At 44.0% G+C, this 27,422-nt stretch overlaps 1 protein-coding gene across 3 annotated transcripts in view; it reads right to left on the bottom strand.

Moving 5' to 3' along the window:
- Nucleotides 1–27,422, bottom strand: part of Ip6k1 (inositol hexakisphosphate kinase 1) — a 35,999-nt gene that overhangs the window by 2,661 nt on the left and 5,916 nt on the right. For 2 of the 3 annotated variants that reach the window (XM_051140795.1, XM_051140796.1), the window contains exons 2-5: nt 14,911–15,253; nt 10,186–10,396; nt 4,254–4,435; nt 164–339 (exon numbers count right to left, since the gene is read on the bottom strand). In XM_051140795.1, coding sequence (XP_050996752.1) covers nt 164–339; nt 4,254–4,435; nt 10,186–10,396; nt 14,911–15,133 — 792 coding nt within the window. In that variant the 5' untranslated portion in view covers nt 15,134–15,253. Of the gene's footprint in view, nt 1–163; nt 340–4,253; nt 4,436–10,185; nt 10,397–12,176; nt 12,256–14,910; nt 15,254–27,422 lie in introns of those variants that run through there. The other variant, XM_051140797.1, reaches the window with a different exon arrangement.

Below are 27,422 nucleotides of genomic sequence, written 5' to 3'. Positions count from 1 at the left end.
AGTGACCCCACCTGCAAAAACACTTAGCACCCTGTGGGTGACTCACCTTTTCAGGGGAGATTCTGGAACAGTGCAGGCCAGGAGGACACAGGTGTCAGGCAGGTATGGACACAACCTAAAACATGCACTCGGCAGCACCTGGGCTCTCACAGCAGTGACTCACCTGCATGCCACAGACCCTGACCCCCAGTGAAGCAGATGTGCTCTGCTCACACTTCCTCATCTGCCGGGCTGCCTTCTCCGCTGACGCGTCATCCCCATGTTGCCGGGTACCCATCTTCAGGTCCAGCACACAGGGGTACTTGAAGTGGTGTACCACATTCTCCAGCAGGAGGAACTCTGGGCCAGAGTCAAGAAGAATGACAACCATTCTCACTGTCAGCTCCACCCAGAAAAGCACAATTATAATTTTCTATAAAGTGGCATTCTGCTCCACTATAAACTGTATGTGCCTCACAATTTTATTTATTTATAAATTCTTAAATGGCAGTTTCAAACTACTGACTTTAGCAGATTTTGGCAGAATACACATGAAATAAAATCTTAAGAGCCAGGGGTTGGTGGCACATGTCCTTTAATCCCAGCACTCACATTCACAAGACAAAAACAAGTGGATCTCTGTGAGTCTGAGGCCAGCATGTTCTACATAGTGTGTTCCAGGCTAGTCTAGGACTACACATTCAAATCCTGTCTCCAGAAAAAAATAATTAAAAAATTGGAGCTGGGCATAGTGGCACACACCTTTAACACCAGCACTCTGGAGCAGAGGCAGACAGATCTCTAAGTTCAAGGTCAGCTTAGGCTAGAGTAAGAGTCTGCCTCAAGAAAATAAGCAAAAAACTGCTCTTTTACCATTTTAAGCACGTCAGCTACGCCACGCTGTAGCCATCACACTGCCCACCTTCCTAAGCTCAATCTCCACCAACTGAATGCTCACTCTGTCTGCCCATTCTACTCTCAGGAAACCTCTACCTTGGGTGTCTAGAAATTGTCGGTTGGAGGTAGCTCACTTTACTGGAATCTTCCAGCATTAATCCTTTCATGTCAGATTTGGTAAAATGCTCTCAAAGATTCATTCATGTCATAAAATATATCAGAATTTCATTCCTAGGGGTTAGACAACTGTTGCTTTTGCAGAGGACAGAGGTTCAATTTCCAGCACCAACATGTTGGCTCACAACCACCTCTAACTCTAGTTCCAGGGAACCTGGCGTTCTCTTCTAGTCTCCACAGGCACCTGGCATGCGCATGATACACGCATATACCCACAGGCAAAACATTCACACACATAAAATTAAGTTTAAAAGGGGCTGGAGAGATGGCTCAGTGGTTAAGAGTACCACCTGCTCTTCCAGAGGTCCTGAGTTCAATTCCCAGCAACCACATGGTGGCTCATAACCATCTACAATGGGATCTGATGCTCTTTTCTAGAGTGCAGGTATACATGCAGATAAAGCATTCATATACATAAAATAAATAATAAATCTTTAAAAAAGAGGGGAGGTAGTTGGGAGAGATGGCTCATGGGTTAAGAGCATTGGCTGCCCTTTCCGAGGGCCTGAGTTCAATTCCCAGCAGCCACATGGTTGTTCACAACCATCTGTAATGGAATCTGATTCCCTCCTTCTGGTATGTATGAAAACAGAGAACTCATATACATAAAATAAACCTTTAAAAACAAAACAACAAGAGAATTTTAGCTGGGCATGGTGGTGCATAGCTTTGATCTCAGTACTCGGGGAGGCAAAAGCAGGCAGATCTTTGTGAGCTTGAGGCCAGTGAGGTTTGCATAGTGAGTTCCAGGACAACCAGGGCTATGCAGAGCTAACCTATTAACATTTTTTTTTCGGGGGCTGGAGAGATGGCTCAGAGGTTAAGAGCACCATCTGCTCTTCTGAAGGTCCCGAGTTCAATTCCCAGCAACCACATGGTAGCTTACAACCACTTGTAATGAGATCTGGTGTCTTCTTGTGGTGGACAGGCACACGTGTGGGCAGAATACTGTATTAATAATAAATGAATCTTTAAAAATTTTTTTCTATTCTTTGTATGGCCTATATAAGTTTCCATACTATGTATACAAGACACACTGATCTGTATTTTAAATGTTGGTGGGTGTGTGTTATACGTGTGGTATATACGCTTGATGTGGATGAATGTGTGGAGGACAGAAGGCAACATCAGGTATCTGCCCTTAACTGCTCCCTTTTTTGAGACAGGCTCTCTCACTGAATGTGAAGCTTTCTGATCCAGCTAAGCTGGCTGGCCAATGAGCTTCAGGGATCTGTCCATCTTTGCTTGTGTCCTCTCAGTATTGTGGGTCCAGGCACAATACTGGAGTTCTGCGACTCTGAACTCAGGTCTTGAGGCTTGCACAGCACGTACTTAAGTGACTCAGGTCCCTCTCCTCTTTATTTTGACAGTCTCATGATCCCAGGATAGCCTTACCAGCCTGGAGAACACAAGGATGACTTTGAACTTCTGGTTCTCCTGTCTCCAGCTACAGAAAGCAGAGATAACGGGCACACACCACACCTACTTTTATTATTTTCTACCTTTTTGAGCTACCAGGCACACAATAAGCCAAAGGATACTTGGCCACATCCCTGCCAGCATTAGTAAACCAAGACCTTACTTAGTTAACTCATCCAAACTTAAGATATAAGAAAGACATCTTTGGGGCTGGAGAGATGGCTCAGAGGTTAAGAGCACTAACTGTTCTTCCTAAGGTAGTGAGTTCAATTCCCAGCAACCACACGGTACCTCACAACCATGTATAATGAGTCTGGTGCCCTCTTCTGGTGGGCAGAGCTGCATAAATAAATAAATCTGTCCCCTTCCCCAAGACACAGTTTCTCTGTGTAACCCCATTAAAAAAAGACAGACAGACATCTTTGCATTATAAAAAAAAAAAAGAGAGAGAAAGGAAAAAAAAGGGGGGGGGGATCAAATTCTAACCTTCTCAACAGAAATTTTCAGGAAATGCTGGACTTAAAATCTATCTTGGTGAGAGTGAACAACTGTCCAATGTCCAGCCATAAGTGGGACACCTGTATTACTCCTTCCAAGGCTTAAGAAACAGCATGGAAGACCAGTTGAAAGAATGTGCAAGCAAGAAGACAGAAGATGTGTGCGGGACACCGTCTTCTGAACACAACATGGTCACTGCACTCATGAACCCCCAGCATGGTTACTGACTTAAGGCTCACAGAAGACCTGGACAAGACTGAGCATGCCACCATTCCAGCCTGGGTGAGGAGCAACACATGGTGGTGCACTCATGAATTCACAGCAGCTATGGTTACCTACACAAGACCTGGACCCCCACAGCATTCCAGGATGAATGGGAGAAGGGCACGTAAGGCCTTAACCCTAACTGAAGGGCCACTGGTGCTTAAAGACTGCTAGGGCAGAAGTCCTCACTTTTCTTCAGAGGAGTGGCTGTCAATAAGTTACCCATAATTTAGTATGCAACCCTACATATGCATATGTCAAAACTCTACTTAAATTCAGTGTGTTTTTGTTTTGTTTTTTATGAAAGGAAGAAGGGCACAAGTTCTAGTAGGAGAGGGATAAGGGAACAGAACAGGGGTATGAGCACACACATGAAACTGTCAAAGAATAAGAAATCATTTTAAGGGGCTGGAGAGGTGGCTCAGAAGTTAAAGGCACCACCTGTTCTTCCAAAGGTCCTGAATTCAATTGCCAGCAACCACATGGTGGCTCACAACCATCTATAATGAGATCTGGTGCCCTCTTCTGGCCTGCAGGTCTACATGCAGGCAGAACACTGTATACATTATAATAAATAAATAAATCTTAAAAAAAGAAGTCATCTTAAGGTAAGGCAGTAGTGGCGCACACCTTTAAATCCAGCACTAGGGAAGCAGAGGCAGGTGGATCTCTTTGTTCAAGACCAGCTTCATCTACCAAGTGACACACAAAGGGAAGCAGAAGTGAAGCTGGTCAGAAAGAGAAAGATTAATGAAAGGACACCAGAGTGTAACAGGTGAATGTGATCAAAATACATTATGTACACATATAAAAAAAGGTCACAGCAAAACCTATTACATCTAATATATGCTAATAAAAAACAAAAATATCTATCTTGAGACTAAGAGGACAACTGAATGGTAGAGCAAATGCTTGCACACGAATGAAGGCCCAGATTCAGTCCCCAGACCAAAACCACAGTACAATCAAGACTGTCTTGCCATTTCCTCACACAATTCCCAATCAGTGGGCAAGGATACTGTAGAGTTTTCGGTCCTTGGACTCAGAGCGCATGCGGCTCAGCTGCTGCTTGTGGCAGCGCAGGCTCCAGGGGTTGTAGCTGATCTTCTCAGAGCTCAGACCACTATTGCTGTCTAGCATCTGGAAAGGGACATCTGAGTGGCTGTGCAGCTCCACCTTTGGACTCTTTGCTTCCTGGGAGCTACGAAGGAAGAACACACATACGCCTAAGAGATCAGAAGACATGCTAGGGACACAGGGTAGAGGAGGATTAGAAGCAGCCCAGACTGTCATCCAGAACCTGCTTATGCGTGACACTGGCCCCTGATAAAAGTGAGTGAACAGAATGGGTGCTGTCCTCTTTGAGCCTCTGAAAAACTTCCTGAGAAATAACCATTCCAACTATAGCATATAATAAAACTTCCCATTTGGTTAGTCTTAAAGGAAAAATCTGGGCCCCGGCAACATGGGCCAGTGGGTAAAGGTACTTGCTGCACACACCTGACAAACCTGAGTTGGCTCCCCAAGATCCCATATGGTAGAGGGAAAGAACTAACTCCACAAATTTGTCCTCTGACCTCTATACACATATAGTCATGCATACTGCCACCCCTGACATACCCAATAATAAACAGTACTTAATTTAAAAAGAAAAAGAAGCCAGGTGTGGTGGTGCACACCTTTGATCTCAGCACTCAGGAGGCAGAGGCAGGTGGATCTCTGTGAGTTCAAGGCCAGCCTGGTCTACATAATGAATTCTAAGACACTCAGGGCTACATAAAACTATCTGAAAAATAAAACAAATAAAAGCCTCAAGAAAACAACAACAAAAACCAAAACAGTAAAAAAAAGAGAAAAGGTGCTGGAGAGATGGCTCGGTGATTAAGAGTACCTACAGCTTTTGCAAAAGGACTGGAATTTGGTTCCCAACACCATGAGGAGACGCCTGACTGCTTGTACTGTGACTAGGAAAACCTAAGGCCCCTCAATTAAAAAAATAAAAAAACTTTAAAAGTCCGGGCGTGGTGGCATACCCCTTTAATCCCAGCACTCAGGAGGCAGAGGCAGGCAGATCTTTGTGAGTTCCAGACCAGCCTGGTCTACAAAGTGAGTCCAGGACAGCCAGGGCTACACAGAGAAACCCTGTCTCAAAACAAAGAGGCTGGCGCCCTTTCTAGTGCACTGCTGATATGGACATAACCTGGTACAGTCCTGTAAGTGCTCTCTGGTGTCTGCACAGGGTCGGTGTGGAGCTCCTGAGTACTCAAGTCTCAGATGCTCAGGAGGCTAATGGGCAGGACTGCTTGAGCATAGGAAGTTTGAGACCAGACTAGCATGGCAACAGAGAAAAACCCTCCTTAAAAAAACCAACCAGCAGCTAGAAGGTGGCTCAGTGAGGAAGCACTTACCACACAAGTATGAGAGCTGGAGTCCCAGCGCCTGGGTGATGCTGGGCGAGGGTGGTGGCTAGGCTGTAATTCCAACCTTCAGAAACCAAAGACTAGGTGTGGTGGCCATTCTTGGTGGTCAACGTGACTGCATCTGGAGTTAACTAAAACCCAAGCAACTGGGCACACCTGAGAGCAGTTTTTCTTATTTTAAGTGGGAAAACCCACCTTTAATCTGGCTCAAACCATCTGCTGGGGGCCTATATAAAGACCGTGGAAGAAAGCAGCTATTGTTGGACCAGCTGGACCACATCTGGTAAGCCACTGTAATAGGTCATCTTTAAATACACACACACACACACACACACACACAAATAAATAAACATTGCTATGTTGCTCCCCATAGCTGGTGAACTGGTGAGCTCCACATCTGGTTGACAGACACTGTCTTAATGAGTCAGGTAGAAGAGTGACTGAGAATTATCTCTAGGTTAACCTCCAGCCTCCACATGAATGTATACACAGGCACGCACACACAATGGGGAAAGGGAGCCTGGAAAACAGCTTCCCACTGTTAAAGAGGGTTACCTGACTGCAACTTCACATCTATATTCAAACTACAAAACCAGGGGCTGAGGCTGTAGTTTAGTCAGTAGTGTGCTTGCCTGCCACGTATGAGGTCCTGGGCTCAATCCCACCAGGCATGGCAGTGCATGCCTGTAATCCTGACAGGAGATACATCGATGAGCCTCGCAATACAACTTTTCAAACATATAAGTCCACAAGAGTTCCCTGCCAGTGAAGCTATCCATATACCCCAGAGACTGTAGAGCAAGTCTGTGGCACACAGCAAATGCAGAGTACCACTGAAATTTCAAATGTTATGCTCCTTTGCAGAAATGCTGGCCTCGCGCCATGCAGATCTCTGGGAGTTCGAGGCCAGCCTGGTCTCGGAAGAAACAGAAACAAAAAAGAGAAATGCTAGCCTTTTCTCCAACTGTGGAATGTCACACACCACCCTCCTCTGGGCACCAAGTATTTGAGACACCTCTGACACTTTTTTAAAAAGGCCCTGGGCAAAGACCTCACTTATGAACTAAACTACAGGAATCCAATATCACCTCTCACCCCTTCCTCTACTTCTAAAAGGCAGACTCAGGTCCACTTTACGAAATACTTGCCAAATAAACCCAAACAAGTTCCAGGCCTGGATGGGGCCCCAGTAGTACTCAGCATTACTAGTCCTCTGGCCCTGGTGAGTAATCTCCACTTTTGGGATAACTTAGAATCTCTGCTACAAGGCCAGATGGGAGTGTAGTCATTGGAGACGAGGCTGGCATCTTCATAGCAGACCCTCATGCAAAATCTATACTCACTGGCTTTTCACCAATGCTCAATAAACCATAAGCTGTCACTTTGGAGAACAAAACAACTCCCACTCTAAAAACTGCTGCAAGAATTATCAATTGCTAGCTACTGACTAGAATGTTCTGTCACTCTAATGCCCAAGTCAGGGCCCGCAGCTGTCAGTCAAGAGGAAGCCCCTTGTGGATGATGGAGATGAAGTAAAGGAAGTGCTCTTGCACACCAAGACAGGCATCGTAAGTACAGTGTAGGTGTGAGGCCCTCTCAGATGCAGACTTAGACCAAAGGACAGGAGAGGATCACACTCACAAGCACACACAGCTTCCATGTAACAGAACAGGACCTCTTAAAGCCCAAGGAAGGAGAGTGGACTGCTCCAGGCCCTGAACAAAGCTCTGGAAGCTCATGTGGGCCGCATAATTAATTCAGTGAAGTGATCTGATGCCAGAGATGAAGCTCAGTTGGTACACACTCAGTTGGCACACACTCAGCTGGTACACATTCAGCACTCAAGCAGCTGAGTTCACTCCGCAGCACTACATAAACTAGGCATGGCTAGAAACACCTGTAATCCCAGCACTCAGAGCTGAGACCAGGAGGAAGGAACTCAAGACTGTGCCACTTTGCAATCCTCCCCACAAACAATGCAGAAGATTCCAATTTCTCCTTCTGCATCTATTATCTCTATCTCTTTATATAGAGAGAGATAGTTTTCAACAATAAGGGGTGGAGTGGATGGTGTTCATGGGCTACTCCCACAGGAATGGTCTCCTTTATATGTTTATCACAACCTGATGGATATGGTACGACCATGTGATGGAATGTCCAGCCATGGAAATGAACACAAGGCTGGGCATGGTGACATACTCTTATAGTCCCAGCATTTGAGATGTAGAAAATGGAAGATTACCATGTTTTGGACTAGCATGGTCTCCACGTGAATTCTATGCTAGAGTACATAGTGAGATCCTGTCTCACAAACAAAACAGTATTGACAACATGCTAACACATTCTCTCTCTCTCTCTCTCACCCCCTGCCCCCCCCCACACAAGATAGGGCTTCTCTGTGTAGCTCTGACTGATCTGGAACTCTCAATGCAAACCAGGCCAGTCTTGAAATAACAGAGATCCTTCTGCCTCTGCCTCCGAAGTGCTGGGATTCAGGCATGTGTCACCATACCTGCCATCTTTTTTTTTTTTTTCAAGATAGGGCTTCTCTGTGTAGTCCTGGCTCCCCCTGAAACTTGCTCTGTAAACCAGGCTGTACCGGAACTCAGAAATCTGCCTGACTCTGCTTCATAAATGCTGGGATTAAAGATGTGAGCCACCACACCCGGTCCAGCTTTTTTTTTTTTTTTTAAATATGTGCCTGTGTATGCTATGTTGTGTGTGGCCTGTGCTGGAGTGATCTTGTTGTGCACTATGTAAAGCCATCTTTGTACCCTCAAGCACTGTCTCTGTGCCGCAGAGGCCTGAGTGCGGGCTGCACTCTGGTATTGTTATTCTTTGGCTGCATCATATTTTGTAAACTTGCCCTTTAATACCTTCAAACTGGTTTAATAAAGAGCTGAACGGCCAACAACAAAGGCAGAAAAGGGGGGCAAGACATCTGGGCAGAGATAGGAACTCTGGGAAAAAGGCAGGCACAGGAAGGACTGTCAGCCAGACATAAAGGAAGAAACAGGTGCTGGGACTAAGACTGAGAGGTAATGGGCCATCCAGCAGAAATTAGATTTATATTTAAATGTCAATTTATATATAGGTGTTAATTATAATGAGTTATATAAAGAGCTAATTTAGGATGAGAGGTAGTTGGGAACAAGCCAAAGCTATGGCCAAGCTTTAATAAAAAAAAAAAAAAAGAAAACTCTGTTGTCATGATGGCTCACAACCATCCACAATGAGAAATGGTGCCCTCTCTGGCTTGTAGGAGTTACATACAGGTGCAGGGAGAACACTCTATACATAATAAATAAACCAATCTTTTTTTTTTTTTTTTAAAGCCTCTGTCATTATTTGGAAGCTGGTGCCCCAAAGAAAGTCCTGTTTTAGCCTGCAGAGACCAGAAGACTGAGTGGCCTCGAGCTTTGTGAGCTGCCTGATATGGGTGGTGCTGGGAACTAAACTTGGCAACTTGGGTCCTCTGTTCAGGAAGCAGGCTTTTTTTTGTGTGTGTTGTTTTGTTTTGTTTTTTGAAACAGGGTTTCTCTGTGTAACCTTGGCTGTCTTGGACTCAGTTTGTAGACCAGGCTGACCTCAAACTCAGAGATCTGCCTGCCTCTGTCTCCTGAGTACTGGGATTAAAAGCATGAGCCACCATGCTTAGTTTCAGGAAGCATTCTTAACCCCCATTCCTCCCCTACCTCCAACTAAGATCTCACTATGTAGTCCAAACTACTCTGGAACTCCTTATGCCTCGTAGACTGTGCTCAAACAGACAGTGATCCTCCTGCCTCAGCTTCCTGAGTGCTGGGATTAAAAGCATGCATCATCATGGTTTGACTACCTATCCTTTGGATTACATTCAACCAAGTAGAAGCTAGAAGCTAACTAATATCAAGAGACAGAATTCTGAGAAAAATCAAAGTCCAGTGTAAACACAAGAGCAGGGAAAGGATGACGATATCAAACTCTGAGAGTCTGAACAGAAGCCACTCAGGTACCCTCGTCTGTGTGGACGATCACCACTCTCACGCTCAGGCACGTCACAGGTAAGAAAGCAGCTCCTCAGTGCAATCCGACATTTGTCTTCTGAGTATGAGATGCAAAAGCAAGCTAACGTTCTTCATCAGCACAGGGCGTCCCTGCTTCTTTTTTTATTTGTTTGGTTTTTTGAGACAGGGTTTCTCTGTGTTATCTTGACTGTTCTGAAATCGATTTGTAGACCAGGCTGGCCTCAAACTCACCGCGATCCGCCTGCCGCTGCCTCCCAAGTGCTGGGATTAAAGGCCTGTGCCACCACGCCTGGCGCATCCCTGTTTCTAAAGGGCTGCTAGAGCTCCAGTCTCTCTCAACTGGGTTTAGCCACACCCAGAACTCAACAACGGAGGCCTTATCTGTGGGAGTAGCCCACGAACAGCAGCCACTCCCACTCCACCATGAACCATTCTCTCATGCTGTCAGGACCCCAACGCTGTCCTGCATGTTAGTATCATTAGGATTCAGCATGTGCCAGCACTTCCGCCCAAGATCCCCTTACCTCTCAGAGGTCTCAAAGGACAGGGTGGCCTTTTCCTCCTTGTGGTCACTACCACTGCCTGACCGATGCAGGCTCCGACGGGAGTGTTTGCGCCGAGGCTGCTCCCGCTCTGGGGTGTCATCTTGCTCTACAGTCTCACTCTCCACATAAGGGTAAGCTACCAAGTTGATGTAACCATCACTGTCTCCCTCAAAACAGACAGAAACCACGCCTGTTGGGGAAAAAAAGCAGCTGATTAACAAAGATCAGCACTGGTAGGGTCCATGTCTGCTCCTGCTTTCCCACGGGACATGGACAACACCTGTCTTGACCCACCTGTGGATCCCAGAAGTGACAGCAGCAGATAGCCACTTCCCACAGCTAGACAACCGTCTTTACCCTTAACCTGCTTCTTACCTTTGAATGATAAGTCTAATTATTTTCTACCCTTTTACTCCACTCTTCAGCTTTGTTATTGATTTCTGTGCCACTCACAAAGAATCTTCTCTAGGTAACACTGAAACCAGACAAAATTTACCACTCTAGGGGATAGGGAGATGGTTCAGCAGTCAAAAGCACTTGCTGTTCTTGCAGAGTGCCTAGCACCTACAGAGTGGCTCACAACTGCCTGTTAACTCCATTTCAGGGCTCCATGGGCACCAGGGATGCATGTGGTATGCACATATAAAGCAAACACACACATAGAACAAAAATAAAACCCTTTCCAAAAGAGACTTTGTGAAAAAAAATTAACCCTCTTATCTACTCAAGTGCTCTAAGAAGATCCCACTTCTTGTCAGTGACATCCTCAAATTTGTTTTTCTTCTGCCTGGTAGTGTCACCTGAAGAAACAAACTCTCCCCAGGGCAATGCCATATGAGGTACTTTCTTCCCACACAGACTTCCATCCTGGAATCTCCAAGATGAAATGCCTTCCTGTATTTCTCTACTATATCCTATGGAATAGTTTGTTCTTTCCATTTTATTATTATTATTTATTTGTTTTGAGTTTTTGTTTTTTTGAGACAGCGTTTCTCTGTGTAGCCCTGGCTGTCCTAGACTTACTTTGTGACCAGCCTGGCCTTGAACTCACAGCGATCCGCCTGCCTCAGCCTCTCAAATGCTAGGATTAAAGGTGTGCGTCATATTTTTACTTATTTTTGTAAGATGAGGTTCTTGGTAGCCCTGGCTAACCTCAAACTATGTACTGATCTCGCCTCCACTTCCCAAGTGCTAGGGTTACAGGTGTGTGTTACCATGTTTGTTGTATGTGTTTTTCATTTTTAATTTATATATGTGCCTGGTATTTTTTTTTAAGTTTCACTATGTAGCCCTGGCCTCTTCCAATCACAGAGATACACCTGCTTCTGCCTCAAAAATGCTAGGATTGAAGGATTGAAGGCATGCCACTATGACCAGCTTCTATTTTAACTTTACATCCCCCATCCCACCCCGCCAAGTCAGGGTTTCTCTGTGTGGTTCTGCTGTCTTGGAACTCACTTTGTAGACCAGGCTAGCCTCAAACTCATAGAGATCCACCTGCCTCTGCCCCTGCCCCCAAGCGTTGGGATTAAAGGTGTGTGTCAACCCCCTCCCCCAGCTTCTACTTTTAATATGTGTGTTTTGCTTGCACAGTATGCAAGTGTCTCACACAAAGCTAGAAAAGTGAATCAGATCACCTGGAACCAGATGGTGGTTATGAGTCTCCATGTGAATGGTGGGAACCAAACCTAGGTTCTCTGCAAGAACAGGAAAACTTCTGAACCATCTTTCTAGCTCCTGTTGTGTGTATTTGTCAACCAATTAAGTTTCTTCTACATCATTACCAAGAGATAAAACAGAATTAATACTCAGAAATCTAATCTAGTTTTTTAAAAGCAAAAGGACAATAAAGCTACCCTCTACCTAACTTCATATGCCATCGTGAGTCCATCAACTACATTTCTACTTTAACCCTCTTGGTGTACACAACCAGCTCCATAACCTGCAACGAGTGAATGAGATGCACTTACAAATATGTCAATATGCCAGACCAAGAGTGTTCTCTTCCACTCATTTCCTTCTCTAGGCCAGCACTGCAGTCTCTGGGTCCTATTAGAAGAAAAATCCTCCCAAAATCAAAGGAATGGATTATTTCCTCCTTACCTCTTACGTACTGCTGAAGCTCAGGCCTCAGAGGGTTCACATGCACAGCCTGTCTATATCGTGGCTTTCTCTCTGGCAAGCCATCAGTGCTGTCTTGGGAGTTGGTTAAAGGTTGAGCATCTTCTACCTGGGAACTCCCTCACACTAATCTTGACTGTCCCCAGGACTGTCACACACTTTCAGAGAAGAACCATTCTATCTACTAGGCTCTATTTTTCCCATCTTGATTTATTTGTTGTGTGTCTAGAACATATCTTCAAGGAATTCCTTAAGGATTTTCTGGGACAACAATTTTTTTAGTCCTTTGTTCAAGTAATAGTTCAGCTGAAGGAAAAGAGTTGTATGCTCATTGCAAATGCAAACTTACTTTTTCCTTTCCAACTCAGATGTATCTGCACAAGCTAGAACTCCCAGGTAAGTGGTGACTAGGAATGGAAAGGCGGATGGACCTTGTCCCAGTCCTTGATGTTAAGGGGAGGTGCCGTTTCATCACTGTGTGTGAAAGCGACCACAGATGCCTCCATCATGAGGAGGCACATCCTTCTCTATCTAGCTTTAGCTTTTGCTTTCAACAAGACACATGTGCAAAACAATTACAGACAGCCCCCGCCCCCCTCCCAAAGAACTGGGTGTGGTGGTGCATGCTTTTAATTCCAGCACTTGGGAGGCAGAGGCAGGCAGATCAATGTGAATTCGAGGCCAGCCTAGTCTACAAAGAGAGTTCCAGGTTGCCGGGGTTTTAAAGAGAAACCCTAAAAAAAAAAAAAAATAAAATAAAAATAAAAAAAAAATAAAAAAAAATAAAGAGAAACCCTGCCTTAAAACAAAACAAACAAAAGCCCAATCAGGTGGGATTCTGTAATTTCAAATGATATTATCTCTAGAGCAGAGCATTTAACACAGGATGATCAAGGAGTGTCTGAGGGATGAGAAGAGCTGTGAACAACAGGAAACACAATTCCAAGTACAAATAAATGCGGAGGCTAAAACAAACAAACCACCACCATAAAAACTGAAGCTGGGGTAGTATAAAAACTGCAGTAACTCTTTTTTACCAATTAAATATATAAACAGGGTCTGGGGATACAGAAAAATAGGTAAAATGCAGCCGGGTGTGGTGGCGCACGCCTTTAATCCCAACACTTGGGAGGCAGAGGCAGGCAGATCTCTTGTGAGTTCAAGGTCAGCCTAGTCTACAAAGAGAGTCTAGGACAGCCAAGGCTACAGAGAAACCTTGTTTCAAAAAACAAAGCAAAAGTTTTTTTAAAAAAAAGCAGGACACGGTGGCCCACGCCTGTAATGCCAGCACTTGGGAGGCAGAGGTAGGTGGATCTGTGAATTCGAAGCCAGTCTGATCTACAAAAGAGCCTAGGACAGCCAGGGCTACACACACACACACACATACAAAACCTGTCTCGAAAAAAGAAAAAAACAAAACAAAAAAGGTACCAGTATATAGGACTGGAGAGATGGCTCAGCATTTACTGCTTTTGCAAAAAGACCAGGAATTGGTTTCCTGCACCCACAATGGCTGAGTACAACCATCTGTAACACCAGTTCCAGGGGATCTTATGCCTCCTTCTTACCTCTGCATGCATGTGGTACATACACAGATAAGTAGGCGAAACACTCATATACAGGGCTGGACTAGTGGTTAAAAACACTGGCTAGTCTTTCAGAAGACCAAGGTTCAATTCTCAGCATCCACTTAGCAGCTCACAGCCATCATCTCTATCACCAGTTTCAAGAGATGCAACACCTTCTTCTGGGCCCTGCAGGCACCAGGCACATGTGTCTTACACAGACACACATGTGGGCAAAACACCAACACACATAAAATAACTAATTTTTTAAAATGTCTGGATAGGCTAAGGGCAGTGACGCATGCAAGCTTTTAGTCCTAGCACTCAGGAGGCAGAGGCAGGTAGATTTCTGTAAGGTCAAGGTCAACCTGGGGTCTACATAGTGAGTTCCAGTGACGGGGAGTGGATAGTAATTAATGTACACACAGAGTGCAAAGATCAGATGCTAAAGTGGTCTGACCCTTTGTTCTGTAAGCACACTTCTTCTCATCTTTTCCCCGACCCCAAGATAGGATATCTCTGTATAGACCAGGCTGGCTTCCTACTCAGAGATCCACCTGCCTCTGCCAGGACTAAAGGCGTGCGAGGCATGTGCTACCACTGCCCAGCAATAGCTCTCATCTTAAAACAAACTATTTCAAGTGTTAAAGCTTTAGGGCTCCAGAACAGTCCATAAACTCACTTCTCCACACCATGCCCTTGCCAGCTGTCCAACCTTAAAGCCTGGAAAGTGCCCCTTTATCCTCCTCAGGGGCTGAAGAACTGTCCCCTTCTCCCCTAGACCTGTGTCACTAACAAGGGACTCTTCAACAACAGGCTTTTCTCTGCCAATGGGTCTTCCTGCTGTGAAATTTTCTCAGCTTTTCGTGATCTAAAAACGTTCCTGATAACTTCAGCTTCTAATTTTGCCTAACAAAACTGAGATGATAACCACATTACAGGGCAAACAAAAGAAGGACAACTGAGAGAGCCCGACAGTCCAAAGTAGCTGGTCTTACAAAGAGGAGCACTGACTGACCTTTGTATTCAGGGGTGAACTCCTTCATTTCGGGAGGCAGAGACTCGTAGAAGCGCTGCTCTCGGGAGATGAGAGGCTTGCACACGGTGTGGTCGTCGTACCGCATCATGCTGCTGTGCCCGCCCACCTGGTGGATGAAGGGCTCCAGGAGCACTCCTCGGTCTGCGGCCCGACTTGCACTCTTGCCATACTGCCCCACTTCCATGGTTTGACAAACACACATTGCGTTGGGGGCCTGTTGCACACTGAAGGCAGACGATGCAGCACATGGACCACAAATGGAGAGTTAGGTTGATCCTTGCTAGTGGGAGGCCAATGGTCAGAGTCTGCTTAGCGTATTGTTCTGTTAGAAAAAAGAAGATAGGAAAAGGGAATCAAAACATCTGGTGAGTGAGTCAGGTTCCCTGCCCTGTGCATCCCCACCACGTAGGCTACTGTAACGTAAGAGCAGCTGGAAAATTGTGTTCACTGATGTAGCTTTGGGTTCCTCCACCTATCACTCTGTGTACACAGCTCTAACTCCCTCAAATACGCCGAGAATCTCATTTCAGATGAAGTTGACAACCCACCCAGTTGCGTAACCTTCAAACATGAAAGGATAAGAAAAAAACAAAAAACAGGTTTACACAGTAGAGTAAGTATGTAACAGGAAAAATTGTATGGAAGAGTAAGAATTGTTTCTTGTTTTTAATATTAAGGCTTACTGCCTGGTGTGGCAGTGCAATCCTTTAATCCCAGAACTCAGAAGGCAGAGGCAGGCCAATCTCTATGGATTGGAGGCCAGCCAGGCCTACATAGAGAGTTCCAAGTCAGCCAAGGCTACATAGTGAGACCTGGTCTTAAAAAACCAAAGTGTTGGGCTGCAGAGATGGCTCAGAGGTTAAGAGCACTCGCTGCTCTTCCAGAGGTGCTGAGTTCAATTCTCAGCAACCACATGGTGGCTCACAACCATCTATAATGAGATCTTCTGGCATGCAGATGTAAATACAAGCAGAACATTGTATACATAATAAATAAATATATCTTAAAAAAAAAAAAACAAAGTGTACACACAAAGAATTTGTTTTGTTTGAGGCAGGGTCTTAGTCTATAGCCAAGTCCAGGCTGGTCTGGAACCTTGTAGCTCACGTCAACTCCTCCTACGGGAGACTTCTAAGTGCTAAGAGTATAAGGAATCACCTATCTCTACTAAAACCACAACAAAATGGTAAAGTGACTTTTCAAAGAACAAAGTATATTGGCTATGTGACAGAATTCCAAATCAGCAACAAAGGGAACATAAAATTCTGTGTAGACTCTAAAATCTTTTTAAAATATGTGTTAAGTGAATCAAAAATAAGTTTAAATGTAGCCAGATAAGAATAGCATTAAAAATAAAAAAAGAGTAACATTAAGAGAGGCTGGAAGAGAAAAGCCAGACATGGTGGCCCACACCTGTAGTCCCAGCACTCGGGGAAGCAGAGGCAGGTGGATCACCATGAGTTCAAGGCCAGCCTGATCTACAAAGTGAGTCCAGGACAGCCAAGGCTACACAGAGAAATCTTGTCTTAAAAAACAAACAAGAGAGAGAGAGAGGCTGGAGAGATGGCTCAGCAGTTAAGAGCACTGACTACAAGTCGGGCGTGGTGGCGCACGCCTTTAATCCCAGCACTCGGGAGGCAGAGGCAGGCGGATCGCTGTGAGTTCGAGGCCAGCCTGGTCTACAAAGTGAGTCCAGGACAGCCAAGGCTACACAGAGAGACCCTGTCTCGAAAAACCAAAAAAAAAAAAAAGAGCACTGACTACTCTTCCAGAGGTCTGGAGTTCAATTCTCCACAACCACATGGTAGCTCACAACCATTTACAATGGTATCTGATGCCCTCTTCTGGTATGTGTGAAGACAGAGCACACTCACACACGTGCACACCCCCCTTCTCCTCCCTCTCCCCGGCTCCTCTCTCATCTGTCTATGTATATATAATATTTAAAAAAGTATAGCGTAAAGAACAAAAACTGTAACAAAATATTTATAAAAATATAACCTACAAAAAGAAAAGGATTAATTTTCAATCAATGACACAAAGAGGAGAAAGATTAGGCACACACAAATAACTCAATAATGAACAAGGAGCTAAATAAAAGATCTTGCTAAACCAAACTTAAGAAACACAAAGTAAATGTGCTGGGTTTTTTGTTTTTGTCTTTTTTAATCCAGCAACAAGCTTAGAAAGTGGCAGTGAATAAAAAGTCCTGGCAAACAAAGGGAAACTGTGATGAGCTTTGGTTGCAAACAAGGTCAGGGCTATTTTCAGAACCAGGGAAGCAGTCTCCACAGAAATTGCAAGGCAATACCTGGTCCCTGCATTCTTCAGTCAGACGGACACACACACTCAGAGCAGCAGGCATGCACTGTAAACTCAGAATTCAGAGGCTGCTGGGCGTGGTGGCGCACGCCTTTAATCCCAGCGCTCAGGAGGCAGAGGCAAGTGGATTGCTCTTGAGTTCAAGGCCAACTTGGTCTACAAAGGGAGTCCAGGACAGCCAAGGCTACACAAAGAAACCCTGTCTCAAAAAAATAAAAAACAAAACAAAAACAGAATTCAGAAGCCAACATATTTTCTATCACAGCAAATTAACATTTGCATTTGCTAGGCAATATTCCTTATTAAGCAAAGCATTCCTGGTACTTTTCCATTTCACAAATTTGTAAATTACATCAAAAACTGGTTCATACATTTTATTGTATTATTACTTTTTTTTTTTTTTTGAGACAGGGTTTCTCTGTGTAGTCTAGGACGGCCTTGAACTGACAGATCTGCCTGGCTCTGCCTCCAGACTACTGGGCTTAAAGGCATGTGCCACCACCACCCAGCATTTCTATTACTTCTTTTAAAATGAAATGCACCAGTGATAGAGACATGCTGCTCTAGGGACATGTTAGTAAAGTGCATGCCTAGCGTGTGTGAGGCCCTAGCATCAATCCCTAGTACAGCAAAATAATTAACCGTATCACTTAGGCAGTGAAAAATATCAGAATAGATTATCACACTTTTTTTTTTAAAAGATTTATTATTTATATTCTGCCTGCGTGTGAGCATGCATACCAGAAGAGGGCAACAGATCACATTATAGATGGTTGTGAGCCACCATGTGGTTGCTGGGTTGCTGGGAATTGAACTCAGGACTTTTGAAGAATAGACAGGATTATCACATTCTTTAAAAAAATTTTTTTTTCTTATTTTCATATAGGGTCTGGCTATTACCCAAGGTAGCCTTGAATTAGTACCCCAGCAAGTCTTCTGCCTGTCTCCATCCTCCAAGTAGCTGGGACTACAAATGAATACCATAATACTCACAATACTGTTGTTGTTCTGAACACCACAACACCCACATCGTCATCATCATCATCATTGCTGCCACTGTCGGGACAAGGTCTCACTCTGTGGCCCTGGCTGGCCTGGATCCTACTATTTATTTAACGTACTTTTTAAAAAGTTAAACCTGGCTGGGTGGTGGTGGCACACACCTTTAATCCTAGCACTCAGGAGGCAGAGGCAGACGGATTTCTGTGAGTTCAAGGCCAGCCGGGTCTACAGAGGGAGTCCAGGACAGCCAAGGCTACACAGAGTAACCCTGTCTCAAAAAACCAAAAAATAAATAAAGTTAAACCTGATAAGCCAGGAAGGGGAGACAACATTAAGGCAACAGTTTTAGTTTTAGCAAATGTGTCTTTTGGTCTTTGGTTCATGTTTTACTATCCGATACAATCTAAGGAAAACCAGTAAAATTCCTGTAACAAAACAGAATGCAATGGACTGAGTCACATAAGCATGGGCCACACAACTCTGGGCTTGAGGAGAACCAAGTCTAAGTATTTCATAAACAAACATTGAGAAGCAGTGCGGTACTCTCTAGCTACTAACTACTACCTAGCTCATGGCGCCCTTGCAGTGTCAATAAATTATTCATTTTGTTTTGCTTTGTTTTTGTTTTTTGAGACAGGTTTCTCTGTGTAACCATGGCTGTCCTAGACTTGTTTTGTAGACCTGGCTGGTCTTGAACTCAGAGATTCCCCTGCTTGGCAAAAAAAGAGAGATGAAATCATTATTTTCCCTTGCTAGCTGATACTAAACTTTGTCAGTAAGAGACATTACTGAGACACTAATGCAAAAGGAAGAAGCTTTTTGTTCTGGCTCCATTATGCAACTCTCACCAGGCCCCCACCATTCAGCCAGCTTTCCTAGAGCCCAACCACAGCTGTTTTGACTCCCACATGCATCGAATAGAGGCCAGCAGCTTCCTCTAACACCTCACTCAAGAACTTCACAGTATAGTGCTTATGGTGATAAATTTCCTTGTAAATGGAATCTACCCACTAAGTTCTAGGATGTTGATTTCTAACATGTTCTGCCAACATAACCCCACAATATTTCTTCCATCTAGCTAGACAAAGCTGTGGCCCGAGCCTAGAAGTGTCTTCCTTAAATGTGTTTAGTAGGCTAGGGATCATAGCCACCTGCCCATTCCCTTGTGTAGTGTTCTCTTCTTTTTTTGAGTTCTCTCTACTTCTGACCAATCAAGTCCCTCATGACTTCAATTTGTTATACTTAGAAATTCACAGTTGGCTGGAATTTAGCTCAGTGATAGAACACTAACTTAATATGTGCAAGACCTTTAGCAGAGTTCAGTGCCCACACCAAAAACAAAACAAAAAAAAAAAAAACCAAAACAAACAAACAAACAAAACCCCACATAAAAATCTCCAAATTAGCTTGGCATAGTGGCGCACACCTTTAATCCCAGCACTCAGGGGCAGAGGTAAGCAGACCTCTGAGGTAAGCCTAGTCCTCAGATCGAGTTCCAGGACAGCCAGGGCTACAAAAATGAGACCCTGCTTTGTTTGTTTTGTTTTTATTTGTTGTTTGTTTGTTTGGGTTTTTGTTTTTGCTTTTAAGGAAAGAAAAGAGAGAAAAAACTCTCCAGTTTAGTATCTGCTCACCAAGGTCAGGATTTTTTGGGAAAGACTCATAGCTAATATAACCATGTATTGTATCATTTATCTTTCTAAACAGGTGAGAGACTTCCTGGTAGTCATGTCTTTTTCTATGCTAATGAACTCCCGTTAACATTAGCTGCCCTGTCTACATTTAATATAAAAAAAACTGTCAAAACCTACCCTGGTACATTAGGCTTTATAATCCCAGCTGAGTCAGGAAAAACACAAATTAAGACCTACCAGGCTACATAAACAGTCAAAGTAGCTAGACAATCAGTGAGACCCTGTCTCAACAGAAAAAGTACAGAGGGCTGAGCTACAGCTCAGTGGTAGAGCACTTGTGGAGCATACTGAAGATATAGGTTCAATCCCCAGTAAAGTTCTGCATAACTAAAGTAAGTGGACTTGGCCCTCCCCCCTTTTGTTTGTTTGTTGAGACAGGGTTTCTCTTTGTAGCCTTAGCTGTCCTGGACTCACTTTGTACAACAGGCTGGCCTCCAACTCACAGCAATCCACCTGCCTCTGCCTCTTTTGAGTGCTAGGATTACAGGAGTGCACTCGCCTAACCCTCTCTTTATCAGACCAATCTATGAGGTAGGGAATGTAGGCAACTCCAGTCAGTACCACAGGAAAGTGACCTGCCAAGTCAGGCTCCACAGCTGAGAAATACTTAAAACATTATTTACTTTCTTTGCCTGGTTGCTAGAAAAGTGTTAAGAAGCAAGGTCTAGTATGGAGAAAGAGTCATTTGCAGGCAGTACACACCACAGGCCATGTGTTCAGTTTACTGCTCCTGCAAATGATGTGCTTTTTCATATTACAGGGAAGCAAAGCAACAGGGTAGGAGGGAAGGAGTGTGCCTGCATGTAACCAGTGTGTCTCAAGTCCCTTCTCTCTGTGCAGTCAGTCACCAGCTCAACACTAAAGGTACAGCAGGAAGAGGTGGTACAAGCCTGACTTCACCACTTCCAGATCTTGTGGAGCCCACACAAGTTCAAGGACAACTTGAGTATGTGTAACCTTATTTTAAAAAATAAAAATAAAAATAAGTACAAATAAGAACTTTAGACAACAATTACAATGTCTCCACTCTCTAAAGAATGTCTATAATTCACTATTTCATCTAAAGAAAGAATGGCATCCTAGAAACCCTCACATTATAGCTTGTGTTTGGCGAGGGTGGCAATATAATCTTTGCCGACTTTTTTAGTATATACCCATTATACAAAATGATGAGTTTCACTGTGACATTTTCATACATGCATATCATGGACTTTGTCCATATTCAGCCTGAATTATCCTCTCTTGTGCCCTTTACCCCCTCCCACTTGTCCCTTTCCTGTGGCTAAATAATCTACCTTCTATTTTCATGTTTTAAATCCTTTTTAAAAATAAAGATTCTGCTGGTCTACAAAGCGAGTCTAGGACAGTCAAGGCTATACAGAGAAACCTTGTCTCAAAAAAACTAAAGATAAAATAAAATAAATTATTCTAAAGCCAGGCATGGTAGTACAAGCCTCTGATTCCAGCACTCGGGAGGCAGAGGCAGGCAGATCGCTGTGAGTTCGAGGCCAGCCTGGTCTGCAAAGTGAGTCGAGGACAGCCAAGGCGACACAGAGAAACCCTGTCTCGAAGAACAAAACCAAAACCAAACAAAAAGTTATGGCTCTATGCAGGGCACAGCAGCACAGGCCTATAATCCCAGCACTTGGAGGGCAGAAGCAGGCAGATCTCTGTGAGTTCGGGATTAGGTCAGCCTGGTCTACAGAGTGAGTTCCAGGACAGCCAGAGCTAGAGTGAGACATTGTCTCAAAAAAGCAAAGTGACAGCTCTAACTATACTCATGCTTGGAAGATAACCTTCCTTGGGCTGGAGAGATGGCTCAGAGGTGAAGGGCACTGACTGCTCCCCAAGAGCCAGTGCTCTTTCCTGCTAAGCCATCTCTCCAGCCCCCTCAACATTTTTTTAAACTAATTAATTGAAAAAAATTTTTTAAAGAACTCATGGTCCTTCATAGTGTTTTACCCTTTATATCTTTAGCAAAGATTTTTACTAACAATTCCAAGATGGGCTAGTATTTCATTAAGATCCACAAAACAGCAATAAAATTTGCTCAACAGCACAGCAGAAACAATTACCTAACCATAGCCCAATTTCCCAGATACTTACTACCCAGGGCGCAAAGCTGTTAAAGACAAAAAAGCAAGTTCCTACATTTAATAGATAAAAAAACTAAAGCACAATGATTCATAACTCCCAAACTTTTTTTGTTTAGTTTGGTTTTGGTTTTTTTCCAAGACAAGGTTTCTCTATGTAGCCTGTGCTGGAACTTGCTTTGTAGACCAGACTAGCTTTGAACTCACAGAGATCCATCTGCCTCTGCCTCCCAAGTGCTGGGATTAAAGGTGTGTGCCACCACAGCCCAGCTGAACTTCCCAAACTATTTTTTTTTAACATTTATTTATTATTATATATACAGTACTCTATCTGCATGTACACCTGCAGGCCAGAAGGAGGCATCAGATCACATTATAGATGGTTGTGAGCCTCCATGTGGTTGCTGGGAATTGAACTTAGGACCTCTGGAGAAGCAGTCAGTGCCCTTAACCTCTGAGCCATCTCTCCAGCCCAGAATTTCCCAAACTTTTAAAACAGAAAAAAACAAAAACAAAAACAAAACAAAACAAAACAAAAAATCTTTCAATGGAAAAAAGGTTAAAAGTGGCACAGAAATTATGGGATAGTTAATGTTTTTTTTTTTTTTTAAGCTAACAAGGGGCTGGAGAGATGGGTCAGTGGTTAAGAACCCTGTCTGCACCGAGTGTGGTGGCACACGCCTTTAATCCCAGCACTCGGGAGGCAGAGGCAGGTGGATCGATGTGAGTTTGAGGCCAGCCTGGTCTACAAAGCGTGTCTAGGACAGCCAAGGCTACACAGAGAAACCCTGTCTTGAAAAACCTTAAAAAAAAAAAAAAGTCTGCTCTTCCAAAGGTCCTGAATTAAATTCCCAGCAACCACATGATGTCTCACAACCACCTATACTGATATCTGATGCCCTCTTCTGGCATGGAAGCTCACATGCAGGCAGAATGTCAAAATAATAAATAAATAAATCTTTAAAAAAAAAAAAAAAAAGCTATTTGAGGGCATGGGGAAATCATAGATGCACATTAGCCACCTGAAATGAACACATAGGACTGAGCTATAGCTCCGTTGGAAGAGTGCTTGTCTAACACTCATGAAGCCCTGACTGCATTCCCAACACAGTAACTGAATATTGTGGTACATACCTATAATTCCAGCACTTGAGAAGTGGATGCAAGAGGATCAGACAGAAGTGCAAGGTCATACGCAGCTACAGAGCAAGTTGAAAACCAACCCAGGCTACATGACAATCTGTCTGAAATAATATAAACATAAAAATATGTTTCCAACTATATGACATTCTAGAAAGGCAAAGCTACAGAGATAGTAAAGCAACAACAACAAAGTGATTGCCAAGGGTAGGGGAAAGCTGAACAGGTAGAACACACAGGATTTGTTTGGGCTGTGAAACCATTCTCTACAACAAGGGAATGACAAGTTCAAAGTCATACAGTGCTACATAGCCAAGACTCTATCTGCCTTAAAAAGCAAACAGTCCGTCAGAGTGGTACACACCTGTAATACAAGAGTCTGAAGCAGGAGGGCTGCCATGAGTTGAAGGCTAGTCTGGGCTACAAAGAGAGTTTCAAGCTAACTGGGCTACAGGATGAGGCCCTGTCTCAAAAAAACAAACAAAATATTTTGGTTATACACAAAAATACTCAAAGTAACATCACAATTTATTTTTCTCATTTACTAGTAAATATATTTAAATATTTTTACTGAACACACTAAGTTTTTAACCACTTTTAAATTACATTTTTGGGGCAAATATGCCGCAGTACAGTCATGGAGGTTAGAGGACAATTTGCAAGAGTTAGGTTTTTTCCTTCCACCATGTGGGCCCTGGAGATGGCACGTGAGTCATGAAGCTGGGTGGCAAAAGCCTTTACCCAATGAGCCACCTCAGCCAATGCTTTAGTCAACAGCTTCACCAGGATGACCCACATCACACAACGCACTCACCACAGTGTGCAATTCAGTGGTTCTTAGCACTCAAAAACATGCAACCATCACCACAACTTTAAAACATTTAATTATCATCTCAAAAAGAAACACTAAACACTTTTGTTATTACTTCACTGCCTCTACCACCACCTGGAGGACTTGAGCAACCACAACTCTACTTACCGTCCCTACAAAACTGTCTCTTCTGGACACTGCCTAGAAATACAATCACATAAATATGGACTCTTCTTCGTTTGTTTTTGTTTTTCGAGAGAGAGGATTTCTGTGTAGCCCTGGCTGTCCTGATTGGCTCTATAGACTAGGCCTCAAACTCACAGAGATCCACCTGCCTCTGCCTCCTGAGTGCTTTGACTAAAGGTGTGTGCCAGCACGCCAGCTTTTTTAGACACAGTCGCTCTGTTATATAGCTCTGGTTGCCATGGAACTTGTTATGTAGACCAGCCTAACCTCTCACAGAGATCCACCTGCCTCTCTGTGTACCTCAGAGGCCAGAGATGTCAGAACTAGAGCTGTAGACAACTGCAAGTTGCTTGACTTGGGTGCTGGGAACCTAACTCAGGTCCTCTGTAACACCATCACGGTAGGGGCTGGAGAAACTGTTCAGGGGTTAAGAGCACTGGCTGCTCTTCCAGGGGACCCAGGCTCAATTCCCTGCACCCACCTGGCAGAGCATAACTGCCTGTGATTCCAGTTCCAGAGGATCTGATACCCTCACACAGACACATGCAGGCAAAATACCAGTGCACCTAATTAAAATAAATATATATTTTTTTAAAAGCACTACACTAGAGCTCTTAACTGCTAAGTCATCTCTTCACCTCTCTCTTGTTATTAATGCTGATAGTAAAAACCTTTCTAATCAGCTAAAGAACTATCAAAGCCAGGCATGGTGGCACATGCCTCTAATCCCAGAATTCCATAGAATTATAAATTCAGGGCCAGGGGGCTACACAGAGATGGAAAGGGGAGGGGAGGCAGGGAGGAAAAGGGAAGGAGGTTTGTCGAACTCTTGCCAAAGCTGCTGCAGTTTTCCATTCCCATTAGCAAGGTTCACAGGGCTTCCCTTTTCCCACCTCCATACCACAGCACTGGCTTCAGAATATGTAGCTAATGACTGTTCATTCAATCATAATACACCCATTTTTGTTTTGTTCTTGTTTTTTATGACAGAGTTTCTCTGTGTAGCCTTGGCTGTCCTAGACTCACTTTGAGACCAGGCTGGCCTCGAACTCACAGAGATCTGCCTGCCTCTGCCGCCCGAGTGCTGGAATTAAAGGCATGTGTCACAACGCCCAGCTCAATACACCCAATTTTTATCAACTGCAAGTGAGTTTACTCAACTGACATCAATTTTAGATCTGAATAGTGCAATCTGGTCAAGCAGAACAATGCCCACCTGTAATTATAGAGAGGTGAGGCAGGAGATCAAGAGTTCAAAGCTAGCCTGGGCTACATGAAACCCTGATAGGGGGCGGGGCTGAGCAGGTAGACAACTGTTGCCAAGCCTGGTGACTTGAGTTCAGCACCACCCCTTGAACCACATAACGGAGAGAACTGACTCCTGCAAGTTGTCCTCTGACCTCCACCCACATACCACAGCATGCACACTCCCCTACACACATGCATGAAAGAAATGGAAAAAAGTTCTTTCTAAGACAGACAGACAGTCTAGCCTAGCCCCTTGCCTACTCTCCTTTCACATAAGGCAGGTATAAATCTACAAATAAGACTTTTATAGAGGGGTTCAGAAATTCAGAAGATTTTTTTGTTTGTTTTAACTGTGTTTGTGTGTGTGTGGTCATGGTGGTGTACCAGCCCTAAATGTAATTTCAAACCATAACATCAAACCTGAGAATCTTAGGCTAAGGGCTGGAGAGACAGATCAGCAATAGAGTGCTTTCTGCTCCCTATGTGTAGGGCCTAGGCCCAGCCCATGCATGCTCTTTGGTGGTGGTTCAGTCTCTGTGAGTCCCCATGGGCCCAGGTTAGTTTACTCTGTAGGTCTTCTTGTGGAGTCCTTGACCCTTCCAGCTCCCAGAAAGGGGGAGGGAGATAAATACGGGACAGGGTTCATGAAGGAAGGATTGGAAGAGGAGGAAGGGGCTAAAATCAGGCTGTAAAGTGACCAAATAAATAAATAAATGGAGAAAAAAAAGGAATGCTTATTGTTCTATAATAGACAGGAGTTCAAATCCCAGCATCCAGATCAGGTGGCTCACAAACGACTAACTCTAGCTCCAAAGGATTCAATGCCCTACCTCTGACCTCTATGGGCGTCTGCACACACATGTGCATACATTTAAGTAATCTTTAGGGGGGGGGGAAGAAAGGGGGACTGGTGAGATGACTCAGAGGTTAAGAGCACTGACTGCTCTTCCTAAAGTTCTGAGTTCAATTCCCAGCAACCACATGGAGGCTCACAACCATCAATAATGAGATCTGGTGCCCTCTTCTGGTGAGCACGTGTACATGCAGGCAGAACATTATATACATAATAATAAATAAATCTTTAAAAAAGGGGGGGGGGGAGCAAGAGCCAGGCATAGTAGCACAACACTCAGAAGGCAGAGGCAAATAGATCTCTGTGAGCTCAAGGCCAGCCTGGTTTACACAGTACTAAGTTCCAGGACAGCCTGACCTACATAGTAAGACCTTGTCTCAAAAAACAAAACAAAAACAAAAAATAAAAAGCAAAAAACCCCATCTTAATCTATCATCTTTCATAAAAGAACCAAAAGAACAGTAAGATGGCTCAGCCAGTTGCAGTTTAACTCCCACACGCACACCATGATGTGAGTATGCACAAAATTTAAAAAAAAGTTCAAATCCGGCTGAAGCAAAAATGATCGTTTATTTACATTTAAAAATGAGCATGCTCTGCTAGGCATGGTGCTACACTCCTTTAATCCCAGCACTTGGGAGCCAGAGAGCAGAACTCTTAGGATTTTAAGCCCAACCTGGTCTGCATAGTGAGCTCCAGGCCAGCCATGACTACACAGTGATAACCTATCTAAAAGAAAAAAAAGGGGGAGAGGGGTGGAACCAGGGTGGAGGTGTGTTATGTGCTAAACACAGCGGCTTACTTCTATATGCCTCACCACTTGGGAGACTAAGGCAGGAGGATCACTTAAGAGTGAGGCCAGTGCCGGGCGTGGTGTTGCACGCCTTTAATCCCAGCACTTGGGAGGCATAGGCAGGCGGATCGCTGTGAGTTCGAGGCCAGCCTGGTCTACAAAGTGAGTCCAGGACAGCCAAGGCAACACAGAGAAACCCTGTCTCGAAAAACCAAAAAAAAAAAAAAAAAAAAAAAAAAAAAAAAAAAAAAAAGAATGAGGCCAGCATAGGTTACATGTAATTTCTAGGCCAGTCTGGACTACAAAATAAGATCTAGCCTCAAAAATTAGAATAAAATAAAAAAAATTT

Source organism: Acomys russatus, chromosome 32 (assembly GCF_903995435.1).
Source record: "Acomys russatus chromosome 32, mAcoRus1.1, whole genome shotgun sequence".
NCBI classification, from domain to species: Eukaryota; Metazoa; Chordata; class Mammalia; order Rodentia; family Muridae; genus Acomys; species Acomys russatus.
Note: the sequence above shows the minus strand (reverse complement) of the source record. Positions and strands in the feature narration are given on the sequence as shown.